This window comes from Somniosus microcephalus, chromosome 3 (genome assembly GCF_052327205.1).
Source record: "Somniosus microcephalus isolate GS21.2 chromosome 3, FLI_Smic_1.0, whole genome shotgun sequence".
NCBI classification, from domain to species: domain Eukaryota; kingdom Metazoa; phylum Chordata; class Chondrichthyes; order Squaliformes; family Somniosidae; genus Somniosus; species Somniosus microcephalus.
This window is the reverse complement of record NC_140989.1, coordinates 375685778-375705752: the sequence shown is the minus strand read 5'-3', so window position 1 is coordinate 375705752 and position 19975 is coordinate 375685778. Positions and strand designations below refer to the sequence as shown.

Genomic DNA, 19975 nt, shown 5'->3' with positions numbered 1-19975 from the left:
GTGCTGTACCTGCCCTGGGAGTGTGTGATGGGACAGTGTAGAGGGAGCTTTACTCTGTATCTAACCCGTGCTGTACCTGCCCTGGGAGTGTTTGATGGGACAGTGTAGAGGGAGCTTTACCCTGTACCTAACCCGTGCTGTACCTGCCCTGGGAGTGTTTGATGGGACAGTGTAGCGGGAGCTTTACTCTGTATCTAACCCGTGCTGTACCTGCCCTGGGAGTGTTTGATGGGACAGTGTAGAGAGAGCTTTACTCTGTATCTAACCCGTGCTGTACCTGCCCTGGGAGTGTTTGATGGGACAGTGTAGAGGAAGCTTTACTCTGTATCTAACCCGTGCTGTACCTGCCCTGGGATTGTTTGATGGGACAGTGTAGAGGGAGCTTTACTCTGTATCTAACCCGTGTTGTTCCCGTCTCTGTTTCCAGGAGAACCCGTACATGTGCAACAACGAGTGTGACGCTCACACGCCCGAGCTCGCACACCCGCCCGAGCTGATGCTGGATGATGAGGGGCGGATTCCCAACACCTTTTGGCAAAGTATCTCCTGGAGGAGTTTCCCCGAGCCTCTCTTGATCAACATCACTCTGTCCTGGGGCAAGACCATCGAGCTGACTGAGGACATCGTCATCACCTTCGAGTCGGGCCGGCCGGAGCAGATGGTCCTGGAGAAATCTCTGGACCACGGCCGGACGTGGCAGCCCTACCAGTTCTACGCGGCCGACTGCCTCACCTCCTTCGGGATGGAGCCGAGAACGGCCCGGGATCTGAGCCCGGCCTCGGTGCTGGACATCATCTGCACGGAGGAGTACTCCAGGGGCTACGTGTGGAAGATGGACAAGATGGTTCGCTTCGAGATCCAGGAGCGTTTCGCCCTGTTCGGGGGGCCCCGTCTCCGCGACATGGCCTCGCTGTACGGCCAGCTGGACACCACCAAGGAGCTGAGGGACTTCTTCACCCTGACCGACCTGCGGGTCAGGCTGCTCCGGCCGGCCACTGGGGCCACCAGTGTTGACCAGCACAACCTCTCCAAATACTTCTACGCCATCTCCAACCTGGACATTCGCGGGCGGTGAGAGCTCCTCGACCCTTCTGGCCAGAGTCGCTGAACCCTCGTTTCACACCCAGGGGGCGCCGAGTCAGTCCAACATCTGGGGACACTCACAGGGCCAACATCTGGGGGGCACTCACAGGGCCAACATCTGGAGGGCACTCACAGGGCCAACATCTGGGGGACACTCTATCGAGGCTAACATCTGGAGGGTACTGTATCAGGGCCAACATCTGGAGGACACTCTATCAGGGCCAACATCTGGGAGGCACTCCATCGAGGTTAACATCTGGAGGGTACTGTATCAGGGTCAACATCTGGGGGGCTCTCTATCAGGGCCAACATCTGGGGGCAATCTATCAGGGCTGACTCTGGAGCGCTGTCCTATGAGGAGAGATTGTGTAGATTGGGCCTATAATCTCTGGAGTTTAGAAGAATGAGAGGTGATCTCATTGAAACATATAAGATGCTAAGGGTTTTGACAGGGCAGATACTGAGAGGTTGTTTCCCCTAGCTGGAGTGTCTAGAGCTAGGGGGGCATAATCTCAGGAAAAGGGGTCTGTCATTTAAGACTGAGATGAGGAGGAAATTCTTCACTCAGAGGGTTGTGAATCTTTGGAATCTCTACCCGAGAGGGCTGTGAATGCGGAGTCGTTGAGTATATTCAAGGCTGAGATCAAAGGATTTCTGGACTCTCGGGGAATCGAGGGATATGGGTTTCGGTCAGGAAAGTGGAGTTCACGTCGAAGATCAGCCATGATCTTGAATGTTGGTGCAGGCTCGAGGGGCCATATGGCCAACTTCTGCTCCTAATTCTTATGTTCTACAGGGGCAACAGCTGGGGGACACTCTATCAGAACCAACATCTGGGGGTCACTCTATCAGGGCCAACATCTGGGGGACACTATCAGGGCCTACATCTGGGGTACACTCTATCCAGGCCAATATCTGGGGGCACTATCGGGTCTAACATCTGGAGTGGCTCTCACTCTGTCGGAGATTCCCGGAGGGTGAGAGCTCCTCACCGCTTCTGCTCCGAGTCGCTGATGTGGGCGCTCGGTAACTGGGGAAGTTTTCCAGCGATAGATCGGGATCCCTCCCCCGGCCCACTCGGCACCGTCAGCTGCCCCTGTGTGGGGTCTGAAAGCTTCCCTGAATGGCTCGGTGACAGTGTGCACAGACCAGCACTGTGACAGCTCCCCCTGACCCTGGGGATGGGCTCGTTAGCGAGCTTTCAGAGTCCTGCTGGCTGGCTGGTGATGAGGCAGCGATTTCCTGCTCGGTGTTCAGCCAATCGAGCAGCACCGAGCGAGCAGAATCTGTCCCTTTACTCTCAACACTGCCGACCTCCAGTCTCATCAGGATTCAGAGAATCAGAGAATCAGACAGCACAGGAGGAGGCCATTCGGCCCATCGTGCCTGTGCCGGCTCTTTGAACGAGCTCTCCAATTAGTCCCACTCCCTGCTCTTTCCCCACAGCCCTGCAAATCTTTCCCTCCAAGTATTTCTCCAATTCCCTTTTGAAAGTTCCTGTTGAATCTGCTTCCACCGCCCTTTCAGGCAGCGCATTCCAGATCACAACAACTCGCTGTAAAAACATTCTCCTCATCTCCCCTCTGGTTCTTTTGCCAATTCCCTTCACTCTGTGTCCTCTGGTTACCGACCCTCCTGCCACTGGAAACAGTTTCTCCTTATTTACTCGATCAAAGCCCTTCATGATTTGATGAATTATTCTGACTGAACGCTCCCTTCGTGTTCAATCTATATTCAGTCTGGGTCAGTGAGTTCCCATTCACCCATCACACAATCTCCGGGGCTCGGAGCCATTCCCTCATTATTCTACACTCAGCTTCTGGGAGACTCGCTCCAGCTTTTAGTCACGGAGAATCTTCAGACACTAATTGGAGAACAGGAGCAGTAAAATGTTTATGCTGCTGTTAATGTGACTCCAAGGAACTCTCTGGGTTTCTGCTTAGTTTAGCAAACAGTGCCCAGAACTGCCAACTTGCTGACTGTGCAAGGTACAATCTGCGGATTGTGAAGCTTCACCTTCGCAGTGAGTTAAACAGCGGCTCGATGCTGTTAGCACAGAGTCACCGAGACCAGCGTTCTCACGCTTCACGGCACAGAGACCGTCACAGCACTTTGGGCCGTTCCAAACCGCATTTACTGAACAACAACAACCTGCATTTATACAGCGCCTTTAACGTAGTAAAACATCCCATGGTGCTTCACAGGAGCGTAAATCAGAGCGAACTTTGACCCCGAGACACAGAAGGAGATATTAGGACAGGTGACCAAAAGCTGGGTCAAAGAGGGAGGTTTTTAGCAGCGTCTCAAAGGGGGAGAGAGAGGTAGAGAGGTTTAGGGACGGAAACATTGCTGTTTGTGGGATCTTGCTGTGCACAAATTGGCTGCTGCGTTGCCAACATTACAACAGTGAGCACACTTCAGAAGTACTTCATTGGCTGTGAAGCGCTTTGGGACGTCCTGAGGTGGTGAAATGCTCTGTAGAAATGTAAGGTCATTCTTCCTTAGAATGAGGGGCCAGAGAAAGATTAAATGTGAGAGATTGAGGAGAGAGGGCAGGAGAAACGTCCTCACACAGAGAGTGGTGAGGCTGTGGGATTCACTCCCAGGGTCCGAGGTTGAGGAGTTTGTGATCGGGAGAGTGGAGGAGCCTGGGACAGAGTTCCCGCTGTGTGGAGTGGGGTTAAAATCCACCCTTTCATCTTTTGGATTGTAGGATTGTCCAGGAGTAAAGTAGATCAGCGAATCTATCCCACTGATCCCAAATCTCAGCCTGTGCTTCCTCTTTATATCCTGAATCACTGATATCCGCTTCTGTCAGTTTTACTCTCCCGTTTCCTGGAGATTAGTGTGGGCAAGGAGAGTAATTTGTTGTGTAAACCACTCATTCTCTCACTGAATGTTGCTCATTCACCTGATCGGAACCTGTAGCTCACGGTGAAGTACGTCGGTATGAGGGGCGAGTTGGCTAAGGTCAATTGGGAAACTACATTAAAAGGCATGATGGTAGACAAGCAATGGCTAGTATTTACAGAATTAATACATAATTTACAACAAATATACATTCCTTTAATGCACAAAAACCCCACAGGAAAAGTGGTCCAACCGTGGCTAACAAGAGAAGTTAAAGTTAGGATTAGATCAAAGGAAGAGGCTTTTCATGTTGCCAAAAATTGTAGTAAGTGTGAGGATTGGGAGGATTTTAGAATTCAGCAAAGAAGGACCAAGAAATTGATAAAGAAAGTGAAAATAGAATATGAGAGTAAACTAGTGAGAGATATAAAAACAGACTGTAAAAGCTACAGGTACCTAAAAAGAAAAAGATTAATGAAAGTAAATGTGGGTCCCTTACAGGCTGAGACAGGAGAAATTATAATGGGGAATAAGGAAATGGAAGAGAAATTAAACAAATACTTTGGGGTCGATTTTCCTGGAGCCGTCAGGCGGGGTTTCAGGCATGTGGGGGGGGGGGGAAATCCTGAATTCGGGGGTCCCGACACCATCCTGCCCAAAACCCTGCTCCACGCAAGTTTCAGAGGCGGCGGGTACCCGCCCCGCACTGGGACCCGTCGACCCCAGGTGGGAAGGGATTAGTGCCAATTAACTGCCTGTTAACAGGTAGTTAACAGGCAGTTTTTAGCCTAATCCCTATTTTGAGGGGTGTCGTGTGGGATTCTCGACGGCTCCAAACCACGCCAGGTTAGAGCAGGCGGGCCGTCGGGTTGAAGGATTGGAGGGGTCGCGATGTTGGTGTTCAGGTGAGTGATGGGTGCATGAGTGCAAAGGTAAGTGTGTTTGGTGTGTCTAAAGTGTGTAAAGAACTTTTACTTACCTGTACTTACATTAACAGCCTTTCTTCCTGTAGGCATCGGGAGCCCATCACTCAGCCGGCACTGAAAGCTGAACGGCTGCGATCTGTGAAAAGTGACAGCCTTCAGCTTTGAGTGCGGCTGAGAGTTCTAACTGAGTCTGTGCAGAAGGACTCATGTTAGAACTCAGACTGTCAGTGTTTGGCAGCTTCAAACAGCTGTGAAACACTGATATTTCATCTGTCAAGTCTGTGACGTCACCTGTTGCCGGGTGGCCCTCAATTGGCTGGGCGGGCTCAACAAGGTTAATCAAGGGAAATTCGTGTGGATTGGCCGGACGTCGATGTAGGCGGGTCTAAAACCCAAAAGTTGTAGTCCCGCCTTCTTCCCGGCAGCTTTGGGAAAATCGACCCCTTTGTGTCTGTCTTCACAGAAGGAGACACAAAAAACTTCCCGGAAATAGTGGAGAACCAAGGGTCCAGCGAGAATGAAGAACTGAAAGAAATTAGTATCAGTAAAAAAATAGTGCTGGAGAAATTAATGGGACTAAAAGCCGATAAATCCGCTGGACCTGATGGCCTACATCCTGGGGTTTTGAAGGAGGTGGCTATAGAGATAGTGAATGCATTGGTTGTCATTTTCCAAATTCCAGATTCTAGAATGGTTCCCGTGGATTGGAAGGTAGCAAATGTAACCCCACTATTTAAGAAAGGAGGGAGAGAGAAAACGGGGAACTACAGACCAGTTAGCCTGACATCAGTAGTAGGGAAATTGCTCGAATCTATTATTAAGGACGTGGTAACAGGACAGTTAGAAAATAATAAAAGGATTGGGCAGAGTCAGCACGGATTTATGAAAGGGAAATGATGTTTGACAAATCTGTTAGAGTGAGTGGGCAAGAACATGGCAAAGTGGAGAAATGTAAAGTTATCCACTTTGGCAGGAAAAATAGAAAAGCAGAGTATTTTTTAAATGGTGAGAGATTGGGAAATGTTGGTGTTCAGAGGGACCTGGGTGTCCTTGTACACGAATCACTGAAAGTTAACATACAGGAACAGCAAGCAATTAGGAAAGCAAGTGGTATGTTGGCCTTTATTACAAGAGGATTTGAGTATAAGAGTAAAGACGTCTTACTGCCATTATATAGGGCCCTGGTGAGACCACACCTGGAGTATTGTGGACAGTTTTGGTCTCCTTACCTAAGGAAGGATATACTTACCATAGAGGGAGTGCAACGAAGGTTCACCAGACTGGTTCCTGGGATGGGGGGATTGTCCTATGAGGAGAGATTGAGTAGACTGGGCCTATATTCTCTAGAGTTTACAAGAATGAGAGGGGATTTCATTGAAACATACAGAATTCTTACAGGGCTTGACAGGGTAGATGCAGGGAGGATGTTTCCCCTGGCTGGGGAGTCTAGAACCAGGGGTCACAGTCTCAGAATAAGGGGTCGGTCATTTGGGTGCAGAGCATTCTGAAGGGGGAGGGGGATCAGCCAGTTGTCGTGGTACATGTAGGTACCAACGATGTAGGTAAAAAGAGGGAGGAGGTCCTACAAGCTGAATTTAGGGAGTTAGGAGCTAAATTGAAAAGTAGGACCTCAAAGGTAGTAATCTCTGGATTGCTACCAGTGCCACGAGCTAATAAGTTTAGAGAGAGTAAGATAGATAAGCTAAATACGTGGCTTGAGCAGTGGTGCAAGGGAGAGGGATTTAAATTCTTGAGGCATTGGAACCAGTTCTTGGGGAGGAGTGACCTGTACCAAGGGGACGGTCTACACCTGAACTGTGAGGGAGCCGATGTCCTCGGGGTAATATTTTCTAGGGCGGTTCGGGAGGATTTAAACTAATTTGGCAGGGGGATGGGAACCTAGGTAGTGGAAAAGAGGGAAGTCATATGAAGTCAGAAATAGATGGTAGAAAGGTGAGAAGCAATAAGCAAAGGAGAGAAACACAAAGGGCCAAACTAATTCATAATGAGAGTGTGAAAAAAGCAAGCCTGAAGGCTTTGTATCTTAATGCTAGAAGCATTAGGAACAAGGTGGATGAATTAGTTGTGGAAATAGAGGTAAACAAGTATGATTTGATTGGGATTACAGAAACGTGGCTGCAGGGTGGGCAAGGCTGGGAACTTAACATCCAGGGATATACAATATTTAGGAAGGATCGGCAAAAAGGTAGGGGAGGTGGGGTAGCATTGCTGGTAAAGGAGGGGATTAATGCAATGGAAAGGAAGGATATTAACTCGGATGAAACGGAATCTGTCTGGGTAGAAATGAGAAATAGCAAGGGGAGGAAAACGTTAGTGGGTGTGATATATAGGCCTCCAAATAGTAATATGGAGGTGAGGGAAGGCATAAAAAGGGAAATTAGAGAAGCGTGCGATAAGAGCACAGCTGTCATCATGGGTGACTTTAATTTACATATTGATTGGACTACCCAAATTAGTAAAAATTCTGAGGAGGAGGAATTCCTGGAATGTTTTCGGGACGGTTATCTGGACCAATATGTCGAGGAGCCGACTCGAGATCAGGCCATTTTAGACTGGGTATTGTGCAATGAGAAGGGACTTATCAGCAATCTTCTTGTACGAGGCCCCTTGGGTCAGAGCGATCATAATATGATCGAGCTCTCAGTCGAGATGGAGAGTGAGGAAATTGAATCAGAGACTAAGGTCCAGAACTTAAATAAAGGGAATTACGAGGGTATGAGACGGGAATTGGGTAAGATTGATTGGGTGGTGTTTCTGGGGGGATTGACAGTGGATAGACAATGGCAAGCATTCAAAGATAGAATGGAAGAATTCCAGAACATGTTTATACCGGTTTGGCATAAAAATAAACCTAAAAAGGTGACTCAACCGTGGATAACGAGGGAAATTAGGGACAGCATAAAATAAAAAAAAAGGGCATATCAACTGGCAAAAAAAAGCACCAGACCGGAAGATTGGGGGCAGTACAGGATACAGCAAAAGAGGACAAAGGGATTAATCAGGAAGGGGAAAATAGAATACGAAAGTAAACTTGCAGCAAACATAAAGACAGACTGCAAAAGCTTTTATCGGTATATCAGGAGGAAAAGACTGGTAAAATCCCAAGTCGGTCCCTTGCAGTCCGATTCGGGAGAATATATAATGGAGAATAAGGAAATGGCAGACCAATTAAACTCATACTTTGGTTCTGTATTCACAAAGGAGGACACAAATAACCTCCCAGGAATATCGGCAAACATAGGGACTAATGAGAGGGAGGAGCTGACAGAAATTAGTATCTCTAGGGATATGGTGTTGGGTAAGTTGAGGGGACTGAAGGCCGACAAATCCCCGGGGCCTGATAAACTACATCCTAGGGTACTTAAGGAGGTGGCCCTGGAGATAGCAGATGCTCTAAGGATCATCTTCCGGAACTCCATTGACTCGGGAACAGTACCCGTGGATTGGAGGGTAGCTAATGTTACCCCAATATTTAAAAAGGGGGGTAGAGAGAAAGCAGGGAATTATAGACCAGTAAGCCTTACATCGGTTGTGGGCAAAATGCTACAGTCCATTATTAAGGATAAAATAGCGGAGCACTTGACAAATGGGGAAAGGATCGGACAGAGTCAACATGGATTTACAAAGGGTAAATCGTGTTTGACTAATCTGCTGGAATTTTTTGAGGAAGTAACTGGTAAAATAGATGGGGGAGAGCCAGTGGATGTGGTGTACCTTGACTTCCAGAAAGCCTTCGATAAGGTTCCACACAAAAGATTATCATGCAAAATTAAGGCTCATGGGATTGGGGGCAAAGTATTAACGTGGATAGAGAACTGGCTGGCGGATAGAAAACAGAGAGTTGGAATAAACGGCTCGTTTTCGGAGTGGCAGGCAGTGACCAGCGGGGTGCCGCAAGGATCTGTCCTGGGACCCCAGCTGTTCACAATATATATAAGTGATCTGGATCAGGGAATTGGATGCAATATTTCCAAATTCGCTGACGACACTAAACTAGGAGGAGGGGTGGGCTCTGATGAGGATGTCAGGAGGCTACAGTGCGATTTGGACAGGTTGGGGGAATGGGCGGATACGTGGCAGATGCACTATAATGTGGATAAATGCGAGGTTATCCACTTTGGGGGTAAAAACAGGAGGGTAGATTATTATCTAAATGGCAATAGATTGGGAGATGGGGAAGTGCAGAGGGACCTGGGTGTTCTTGTGCACCAGTCACTGAAGGAGAGCATGCAGGTGCAACAGGCGATTAAGAAGGCAAATGGTATGTTGGCCTTCATATCAAGGGGGTTCGAGTATAGGAATAGGGATACCTTACTACAGCTGTACAAGGTGCTGGTGAGACCGCATCTGGAGTATTGTGTACAGTTTTGGTCGCCCCATCTGCGGAAGGATGTTCTTGCCATGGAAAGAGTGCAACGGCGATTCACCAGGCTGATACCTGGAATGGCGGGAATGACCTACGAAGAGAGATTAAATAGTTTGGGCCTGTACTCACTGGAGTTTAGAAGATTGAGAGGGGATCTCATCGAAACATATAAAATTATGGCAGGCCTGGACAGGCTGAATTCAGAGAGAATGTTTCCAATGGCCGGGGAGCACAGAACCAGGGGCCACAGTCTAAAAATAGCGGGCAAATCATTTAAAACAGAGATGAGGAAGAATTTCTTCACTCAAAGAGTGGTGAGCCTGTGGAATTCCCTGCCACAGAGGGCTGTGAAGGCTAATTCAATAAATATTTTCAAGAGAGAATTGGATATATTTCTGAAGGCTAAGGGGATTAAGGGTTACGGAGAAAAGGCGGGGACGGGGTACTGAACTGGTAAGATCAGCTATGATCTCAGACGAAGATCAGCCATGATCTCATTGAATGGCGGAGCAGGCTCGAAGGGCCGAATGGCCTACTCCTGTTCCTATCTCTATGTTTCTATGTTTCTATGTTTCTATGACTGAGATGAGGAGAAATTTCTTCACTCAGAGGGCGGTGAATCTTTGGAATTCTCTGCCCCAGAGGGCTGTGGAGGCTCAGTCGTTGAGTAGATTCAAGACAGAGATCGATAGATTTTTGAATATTAAGGGAATCGAGGGATATGGGGATAGTGCAGGAAAGTGGAGATGAGGTAGAAGATCAGCCTGATCTTAATGAATGGTGGAATAGGTTCGAGGGGCCGAATGGCCGACTCCTGCTCCTATTTCTTATGTTCTTCTGTTAACTAGCACTGTAACCACGACAGGGAATTCAATCTTCAAATGAATGAATTAATGATCGTTTATAAACATCCAGCAAAAGGTGTGGCTGGTATTAGTTTAGTGTGGAGTTGTAACAGAGTTAATATTTAATGATTCCTCAATCATCAATTACTGGTCATTTACACCTCCTGGACTTCCGGCTGCTCCTCGCCCGGCGGGAATTGAATGATTTCAGTTTAAACCTTTGAAGAGATTCCCAGGTTTAACCCTTTCTGAGCAAACCCTGGGACAATCCGGCCCGTTTGGTATTTGGGTGAAATTGGGGAAAGTGGGGACTGACCCAGGAGAAGAGGGAAGGTGGAGATTATCAGTCTTTCAGTCTTCATCTTCAGTCTCCGCTCCGAGTGTCTCCTCCTCATGTGTCCCGGTGTCACATTCTGTCCGAGCTACGCTCCTGTGAAGCACCTTGGGACATTTTACTACGTTAAAGGCGCTATAGAAATGCAAGTTGTTGTTGTTGTCACTGACCTATACTGGCTCCCGGTCCGACAACGCCTCGATTTAAAAATTCTCATCCTTGTTTTCAAATCCCTCCATGTCCTCACCAGTCCCTATCTCTGTAACCTCCTCCAGCCCCACAACCCTCCAAGATCTCTGCACTCCTCCAATTCTGGCCTCTTGTCCATCCCCCACTCCCTTCGCTCCACCATTGGCGGCCGTGCCTTCAGCTGCCTGGGCCCTAAGCTCTGGAATTCCCTCCCTAAACCTCTCCGCCTCTCTCTCCTCCTTTAAGACGCTCCTTAAAACCTCCCTCTTTGACCCAGCCTTTGGTCACCTGTCCTAATATCTCCTTATGGGGCTCGGGGTCAGTTTGTCTGATTTCCGCTCCTGTGAAGCACCTTGGGAGGTTTCACTCGTTACAGGCGCTATATAAATGCAAGTTGTTGTTGTAGTTGCAGGTGTTGTTGTTAAGGGAGAATGAACTTGCATTTCTATAGCGCCTCTCACGACCTCAGGACGTCCCAAAGCGCTTTACAGCCAATGAGGTGCTTTTGTGGGATGTGCTGAGGGTGAGAGGCGCTCTATCAATGCAAGCTCTTGCTCTGAGGGGCCTGGAACAGTTTGAAATGCAATAAGTGTCAGAAAGTGTTGGTGTCGGGAGAGCTGAGCTGGGAAAGGGAGAGCGGAGTCCCGGAGCGGAGAGTCCCGAGTCTAACCCAGCTGCTCAGCCCATTTGAAAGCAGCTGCCCTTGTTTTTTGCCAGGTGTAAGTGCAATCTTCACGCCAACAACTGTATCTTGGAGAAGGGGAAGCTGAGTTGCGAGTGCGAGCACAACACGACGGGGCCGGACTGCGGGAGATGCAAGAAAGGCTTTCAAGGCGGAGCGTGGAGAGCGGGCTCGTACCTCCCAATCCCCAAAGGGACGGTCAATGTGTGTGAGTAACCCGAGCTTCCCGGCCCGGTCCAGTGCCGGCGCAAGATCGCTTCAGATTTCATTCTCAGCCCAACTCCCCGCAACGCATCGACTCCAAAATACAACCCAATGGATGGTTGTGATTGTGTTAATATGGAAAGAGATCCCAGCGGGAGATTGTCCAGACCCAGGGAAGAGGAACAGAGTCCGAGCCCACAGCCCACTGAGAGAGAGAGAGGGAGAGAGGGGGAGAGAGAGAGAGAGAGAGAGAGAGGGAGGGGAGAGAGAGAGGGGGAGAGAGAGAGGGGGAGAGAGAGAGAGGGTGAGAGAGGGAGAGAGGGTGAGAGAGGGAGAGAGAGAGGGTGAGAGAGGGAGAGAGAGAGAGAGAGAGGGAGGGAGAGAGAGAGAGGGAGGGAAAGGGGAGAGGGAGAGAGAGAGGGAGGGAAAGGGGAGAGGGAGAGAGAGAGAGGGAGGGAAAGGGAGAGAGAGAGAGGGAGAGGGGGGAGAGAGAGAGGGAGGGGGGGAGGGGGGAGATAGGTGGAGGGGAGGGGGGAGATAGGTGGAGGGGAGGGGGAGATAGGTGGAGGGGAGGGGGAGATAGGTGGAGGGGAGGGGGAGATAGGTGGAGGGGAGGGGGAGATAGGTGGAGGGGAGGGGGAGATAGGTGGAGGGGAGGGGGAGATAGGTGGAGGGGAGGGGGAGATAGGTGGAGGGGAGGGGGAGATAGGTGGAGGGGAGGGGGAGAGAGAGGGAGGGGAGAGAGAGGGTGAGAGAGAGGGGGAGAGAGAGGGAGGGAGAGAGAGTGAGGGCAGAGGGAGAGAGGGAAAGTGAGGGGGAGAGTGAAAAAGAGAAACAGAGAAAGAAAGATAAGGAAAGAGTGAAAGAGAAGGTAAAGAAACAAGAAACAGAAAGTGAGAAAAAACAGGGAGATAGAAAGAGGGTAGGAGAGAGAGAGAAAGTAAGTAAGAAAGAGACAGAAAGTAAGAGAAGGAAATAAAGAAAGAGAGAGACCAGCTCTCCAATTAGTCCCACTCCCTGCTCTTTCCCCACAGCCCTGCAAATTTTCCCCTTCAAGTGTTTCTCCAATTCCCTTTTGAAAGTTCCTATTGAATCTGCTTCCACCGCCCTTTCAGGCAGCGCATTCCAGATCACAACAACTCGCTGTAAAAACATTCTCCTCATCTCCCCTCTGGTTCTTTTGCCAATTCCCTTCCCTTCACATTAATGACCTGGATCAGGGAGTCGGATGCAGCATTTCCAAATTTGCAGACGACACTAAACTAGGAGGTGGGGTGGGCTCAGAGGAAGAGACCAGGAAGCTCCAGAGCGATTTGGACAGACTGGGCGATTGGGCGGATAAATGGCAGATGCACTATAATGTGGACAAGTGCGAAGTTATCCACCTTGGGTGCAGGAACGGGAGGGCAAATTATTATTTAAATGGCAATAGATTGGGAGAGGGGGAAGTACAGAGAGACCTGGGTGTTCTTGTACACCAGTCACTGAAGGCGAGCATGCAGGTGCAACAGGCGGTCAAGAAGGCAAACGGTATGCTGGCCTTCATAGCAAAAGGGTTAGAATACAGGAACAGGGATACCTTGCTGCAGCTGTACAGGGCACTGGTGAGACCACACCTCGAGTACTGTGTACAGTTTTGGTCGCCTCATCTGAGGAAGGATGTTCTTGCCATGGAGGGGGTGCAGCGGCGATTCACCAGGCTGATACCAGGAATGGCGGGAATGACCTATGAGGAGAGACTATGTAGTTTAGGGATGTACACACTGGAGTTTAGAAGATTGAGAGGGGACCTCATAGAAGTGTATAAAATTCTGACAGGTCTAGACAGACTGGATGCAGAAGGAATGTTTCCCTTGGCGGGTGAGAACAGAACTAGAGGACATAATTTAAGGATAAGGGCTAAACCATTTAGGACAGAGATGAGGGGGAATTTCTTCACTCAGAGAGTGGTGAACCTGTGGAACTCATTGCCACAGAGGGCAGTGTACGCCAGCTCATTAAATATATTTAAGAGGGAATTAGATATATTTCTACGGGCAAAAGGGGTTAAGGGTTACGGAGAGAAGGCGGGGACGGGATACTGAATTAAAGGATCAGCCATGATCTCATTAAATGGCGGAGCAGGCACGAAGGGCCGAATGGCCTACTCCTGCTCCTATCTTCTATGTATCTATGTATCTATGTGTCCTCTGGTTACCGACCCTCCTGCCACTGGAAACAGTTTCTCCTTATTTACTCGATCAAACCCCTCCTGATTTCGAGCGCCTCTATCAATGTGATGTGGGAGTCAGTGAGCGAGCTGGAATCGCTGGCATTATGTAGAGGGTGAGGTTATAATAGCCCATGGGAGATTTTTGCTGAAATCTCTCTCCGGACACACACACAGATACAGAGCCAGCAGTGAGGTGTAGACTGATGTGAGAATGGAATGTTAATGGCTGGATGAACATCTGGGGAACAGCTGGGGAGGGTGAAAGGAGAATAAGTCTCTGTGTAATCAATATCTGAAGCAGGTCAGGAAGTGAAGGTTGTGAGGGACATCTGTGGCCATTGCTGTGTGTGGAATGTCCCGAGATCAATATACAGACAGTGAGAGGACTGGGCAGTGAGCGAGGGGTCTGTGTGATGACTGACACCCTTACCTATTAACCCTGCGGACTTACACACTAATCACACGGAGTGGGAACGGAGCCACGGACTAACCTCAGGCTCACCTTCCGTCAGCTCTTCAGCAGCTCTAGCTGGTGTGACCCAGGGCTGGTGTGAGCGCTCAGAGGATGCAGCCCGCCAATCCCCATCACTTCATTGTTCCTGAGTTTGAGTGAGGTCCATCTCATCAACACTCCATGTGATGGGTTGGATTAGTGTGTTTATGGAGACAGATTGTTAATCAGTCGTCTCTCTAACTCTCTTTGTTTCTGTTTCCCTCTCCAGGCCTCCCTGACACCGTCGCGAGTGGCCGTAAGTAGGACCTACGCTCTCTGACCTGTGACCTGCTGACCCAGAGCCCATTTCAGTATCTGGAACAAACCCTTCCCCTCAAACCCCCCTCATCTCTCACTGACCGAGGAACAGGTGTAGGTGTGAGCAGGGTCTGAGTGTGAGCAGGGTCTGAGTGTGAGCAGGGGCTGAGTGTGAACAGGTGTAGGTGTTAACAGGGGCTGAGTGTGAGCAGGTGTAGGTGTGAACAGGGGCTGAGTGAACAGGTGTAGGTGTGAACAGGGGCTGAGTGAACGGGCTGAGTGTGAGCAGGTGTAGTTGTGAACAGGGACTGCATGTGAAAAGGTGTAGGTGTGAACAGGGGCTGAGTGTGAGCAGGTGTAGTTGTGAACAGGGACTGCATGTGAACAGATGTAGGTGTGAACGGGCTGAGTGTGAACAGGTGTAGGTGTGAACATGTATAGGTGTGAAAAGGTGTAGGTGTGAGCAGGGACTGCATGTGAACAGGTGTAGGTGTGTACAGGGGCTGAGTGTGAACAGGTGTAGGTGTGAGCAGGGGCTGAGTGTGAGCAGGTGTAGGTGTGAACATGTATAGGTGTGAAAATGTGTAGGTGTGAGCAGGGTCTGAGTGTGAGCAGGTGTAGGTATGAGCAGGTTTAGGTGTGAGCAGGGTCTGAGTGTGAGCAGGTGTAGGTGTGAGCAGGTGTTGGTGTGAGCAAGGTCTGAGTGTGAGCAGGTGTGGATGTGAGCAGGGTCTGAGTGTGAGCAGGTGTAGGTGTGAGCAGGTGTAGGTGTGAGCAGGGTCTGAGTATGAGCGGGTGTAGGTGTGAGCAGGGTCTGAGTGTGAGCAGGTGTAGGTGTGAGCAGGGTCTGAGTGTGAGCAGTTGTAGGTGTGAGCAGGTGTAGGTGTGAGCAGGGGCTGAGTGTGAACATCTGTGGGTGTGAGCAGGGTCTGAGTGTGAGCAGGGGCTGAGTGTGAGCAGTTGTAGGTGTGAGCAGGGTCTGAGTGTGAGCAGGGTCTGAGTGTGAGCAGGGGCTGAGTGTGAGCGGGTGTAGGTGTGAGCAGGGTCTGAGTGTGAGCGGGGGCTGAGTGTGAGCAGGGTCTGAGTGTGAGCAGGGTCTGAGTGTGAGCAGGGGCTGGGATCAGGAGTTTGCTTGTTCCTGTATCTATGGAGTAAAGTATAATCTCCTCGAGCGGTGCAGCAGATACGAAGCAGGGAAGTTGTAATATTTACGATACACATCTTAGCTGAGAGGAAAGTGCTTCTTAACTCTGTCTCAGTGAGAACATTCAGTGGGAAGTATATTTGTAGAAAGCTGTTTGGTTGCTGAGACCGAGAGCAATGGGGACCTGTTGTAATCCCGTTATCCCAGATACAGGAATGGGAGCTGGGTGAGTGTCTCAGCCTCAATCTGTTCCCCTTTGTTCCTGGATTTTGCATCAACTCGTTCCCGTTTATTTAACCGTTCGCATGCTGTCCATGTCATTCCAAACCATCCGTCACAGTAAACCCCCAAACCAGCATCCAGACTGACCGGGAGCAGAGTGACCATAAATCCCCACACTGACCGGGAGTGACCATAACTCCCCATACTGACCGGGAGTGACCATAACTCCCCATACTGACCGGGAGTGACCGTAACTCCCTACACTGACCGGGAGTGACCATAACTTCCCATACTGACCGGGAGTGACCATAACTCCCCATACTGACGGGGAGCAGAGTGACCATAACTCCCCACACTGACCAGGAGTGACCATAACTCCCCACACTGACCGGGAGTGACCATAACTCCCCATACTGACCGGGAGTGACCATAACTCCTCACATTGACCGGGAGTGACCATAACTCCCCATACTGACCGGGAGTGACCATAACTCCCCATACTGACCGGGAATGACAATAACTCCCCATACTGACCGGGAGTGACCATAACACCTCATACTGACCGGGAGTGATCATAACTCCCCACACTGACCGGGAGTGACCATAACTCCCGATACTTACCGGGAGTGACCATAACTCCTCATACTGACCAGGAGTGACCGTAACTCCACATACTGACCGGGAGTGGGGGACTGGGGCACTTTGGGCATCTATGAAATGTTACACTTTGACCCCAAACCTGCCCCTTTCCTGCCCAGGGACAGCCAGAACCTACACAAAGTTAACTAAAGATAAACTAGTTCTAATGTCTGGCGATGAATCTCCATTTTGTGCTGAATTACTGAGCGTGTTGTTGCTGGATTGAGTCACGCTGAATAATAACAGGGAGACTCAGTCACATCCTGCATTACACAGTTTGCCTTTCAAACCCTCAACCTACTCGAATGCACCGAAATCCCATAATAACAGCCCGTCACCGGACTCACCCCATTAAATCATCGGCTCCGCGGACCAGATTCCCGCTAATTAGTGATCGATCCGCTTCGAGCTACAACACAGGCAGTGAGTAGACCCGGAGAAGCGACTGATTGAGTCGACATTGGCTCCCGGTCCAGCAACACCTCCAATTTATAATTCTCATCCTCACGTTCAAATCCCCCCATGGTCTCGCTCCTCCCTGTCTCTGTAACCTCCTCCAGCCATAAAACCCTCCGAGATCTCTTCACTCCTCCAGCCACAAGACCTTCCAATGGTCAAGAATCTCATCACTAGAGGTCGTGAACCCAGAGCAAGGTAGGAGCTCTCATATAGTGTTCGCTCAGTACTGCCCCTCTGACAGCGCAGCACTCCCTCCGTACAGCCCCTCCGACAGTGCACCGCTCCCTCAGTACTGCCCCTCCGACAGTTCAGCGATCCCTCAGTACTTCCCCTCCGACAGTGCAGCACTCCCTCAGTACTGCCCCTCCGACAGTGCAGCACTCCCTCAGTACTGCATTAGTGTTGGTCTGGATTATGGGCTCGGGTCTCTGGAGTGGGACTTGAACCCACGACCTTCTGACTCCGAGGCGAGAGTGCTGCCCACTGAGCCACGGCTGAAAGGCCCCTAACTTGGCAGTACTGTATAAAACCCGGCACAGGACTCTATAAACCCAGGATTGGGACCATCCATTGCCATCTGCCTGATTCACTGCAAACCGTAACTAGCCGGGAGTCTGATGTTCTCCCCTCACTGCTAAAAGCCTCAGTGTTCCCTCCCTCCCATTCCAGCCATTTCCTCCCCACCTCTCATTCCTGCAGCATGTGACCCTCTCGCAGTCTGCGACCCGTCTACGTCCTGTCTACGTGCCGTCTACACTCTCTGTCTTTTCCTTGCAAGACTGCGAATGCTTTGGCCACTCGAACCGGTGCAGTTACCTCGAGCTGCTCTCCACCGCCATTTGCGTGAGCTGTAAGCACAACACTAGAGGGCGACACTGCCAGTTATGCCGGCTGGGCTTCCACCGAAACCCTTCAGCACAGCTGGACCACCACAACGTTTGCCTCGGTCAGTTCCTGTTACAATCTCCGCTCTCGCCTCCTTCCTTCACCCTTCTGCTTTCAGCCCGAAACAAGATAAAGAAACAAAGAAAATACCTTCGATAGGGCTGAGCGAAAGGGTGTCGGAAATCAGCTCCCCTTTCCCCAGTGACTCGGCCCCAACCCAGCCTTTCCCTAGCGATGAGGCCTGGTCCAGGCTTTCCCTAGCGATGAGGCCTGGTCCAGCCTTTCCCTAGCGATGAGGTCTAGTCCAGCCTTTCCCTAGCGATGAGGCCTGGTCCAACCTTTCCCCAGCGATGAGGCCTGGTCCAGCCTTTCCCGAGCGATGAGGCCTGGTCCAACCTTTCCCTAGTAATGAGGCCTGGTCCAGCCTTTCCCTAGCGATGAGGCCTGGTCCAGCCTTTCCCTAGCGATGAGGCCTGGTCCAGCCTTTCCCTAGCGATGAGGCCTGGTCCAGCCTTTCCCTAGCGATGAGACCTGGTCCATCCTTTCCCTAGTGATGAGGCCTGGTCCAGCCTTTCCCTAGCGATGAGGCCTGGTCCAGCCTTTCCCTAGCGATGAGGCCTGGTCCATCCTTTCCCTAGTGATGAGGCCTGGTCCAGCCTTTCCCTAGCGATGAGGCCTGATCCAGCCTTTCCCTAGCGATGAGGCCTGGTCCAGCCTTTCCCTAGCGATGAGGCCTGGTCCAACCTTTCCCTAGCGATGGGGCCTGGTCCATCCTTTCCCTAGCGATGAGGCCTGGTCCAGCCTTTCCCGAGCGATGAGGCCTGGTCCAGCCTTTCCCTAGTGATGAGGCCTGGTCCAGTCTTTCCCTAGCGATGAGGCCTGGTCCAGCCTTTCCCTAGCGATGAGGCCTGGCCCTTGCTTTGTTGAGGTGAATCGAAAGCCCTGTGCTTTGCCGATATAATCGTTGCCTCCCTGTCTCCAGTGTTTTTCAGGAATTTGTATGTTGTTTGTAATCTCGGTAAACGACCACACAGAATTACACAGAATGTACAGCACAGAAACAGGCCATTCATAGGAACATAGAAACAGGAGGAGGCCATTCAGCCCTGCGAGCTGGTTCCACCATCCAGTTCGATCAGGGCTGATCTGTATCGTAACTCAATCAACCCGCCTTGGTTCCGTAACCCTTAATACCCTTACCCAACAAAAATCCATCAATCTCAGTTCTGAAATTTCCAATTGACCCCCAGCCTCAACAGCTCTCTGAGGGAGAGAGTTCCAGATTCCCACTGCCCTTTGTGTGAAGAAGTGCTTCCTGACATCACCCCTGAACGGCCTGGCTCTAATTTTAAGGTTCTGCCCCCTTGTTCTGGACTCCCCCCACCAGAGGAAATAGTTTCTCTCCATCGACCCGATCAACTCCTTTAATCATCTTAAACACCTCGATTAGATCACCCTTTAACTCAGGGGAATACAAGCCCAGTCTGTGCAGCCTGGCCTCAGAATTTAACCCTTTTAGCCCCGGTGTCAGTCTGGTGAATCTGGGCCGCTCCCCCTCCAAGGCCAGTCTATCCTTCCTGAGGGTCGGGCCCTGAACTCATAGAATCATAGAAAGTTACAGCACGGAAGGAGGCCATTCGGCCCATCGTGTCCACGCCGGCCAACAGAGAGCTATCCAGCCTAATCCCACTTCCCAGCTCTTGGTCCGTAGCCCTGCAGGTTAGAACATCCCAAGTGCACATCCAGGTACTTTTTAAATGTGGTGAGGGTTCCTGCCTCTACCACCCTTTCAGGCAGTGAGTTCCAGACCCCCACAACCCTCTGGGTGAAGAAATTTCCCCTCAAGTCCCCTCTAAACCTTCCACCAATTACTTTAAATCTGTGCCCCCTGGTTTTTGACCCCTCTGCTAAGGGAAATAGGTCCTTTCTATCCACTTTATCTATGCCCCTCATAATTTTATACACCTCAATAAGGTCTCCCCTCAGCCTCCTCTGTTCCAAGGAAAACAGACCCAGCCTATCCAGTCTTTCCTCATAGAAACATAAAAACATAGAAGATAGGAGCAGGATTAGGCCATTCGGCCCCTCGAGCCTGCTCCGCCATTCAAATGCGATCATGGCTGATCATCCAAATTCAGTACCCTGTCCCTGCTTTCTCCCCAT

General features: G+C 50.4%; 1 protein-coding gene across 5 annotated transcripts in view; it reads left to right on the top strand.

Moving 5' to 3' along the window:
- LOC147122453 (netrin-G1-like) overlaps positions 1 to 19975 on the top strand; it is a 985713-nt gene that overhangs the window by 637727 nt on the left and 328011 nt on the right. For 4 of the 5 annotated variants that reach the window (XM_085983611.1, XM_085983609.1, XM_085983608.1 and 1 more), the window contains 3 exons: positions 428 to 1071; positions 11332 to 11504; positions 14435 to 14461. In XM_085983611.1, coding sequence (XP_085839737.1) covers positions 428 to 1071; positions 11332 to 11504; positions 14435 to 14461 — 844 coding nt within the window. Of the gene's footprint in view, positions 1 to 427; positions 1072 to 11331; positions 11505 to 14434; positions 14462 to 17705; positions 17874 to 19975 lie in introns of all 5 variants that reach the window. The other variant, XM_085983612.1, reaches the window with a different exon arrangement.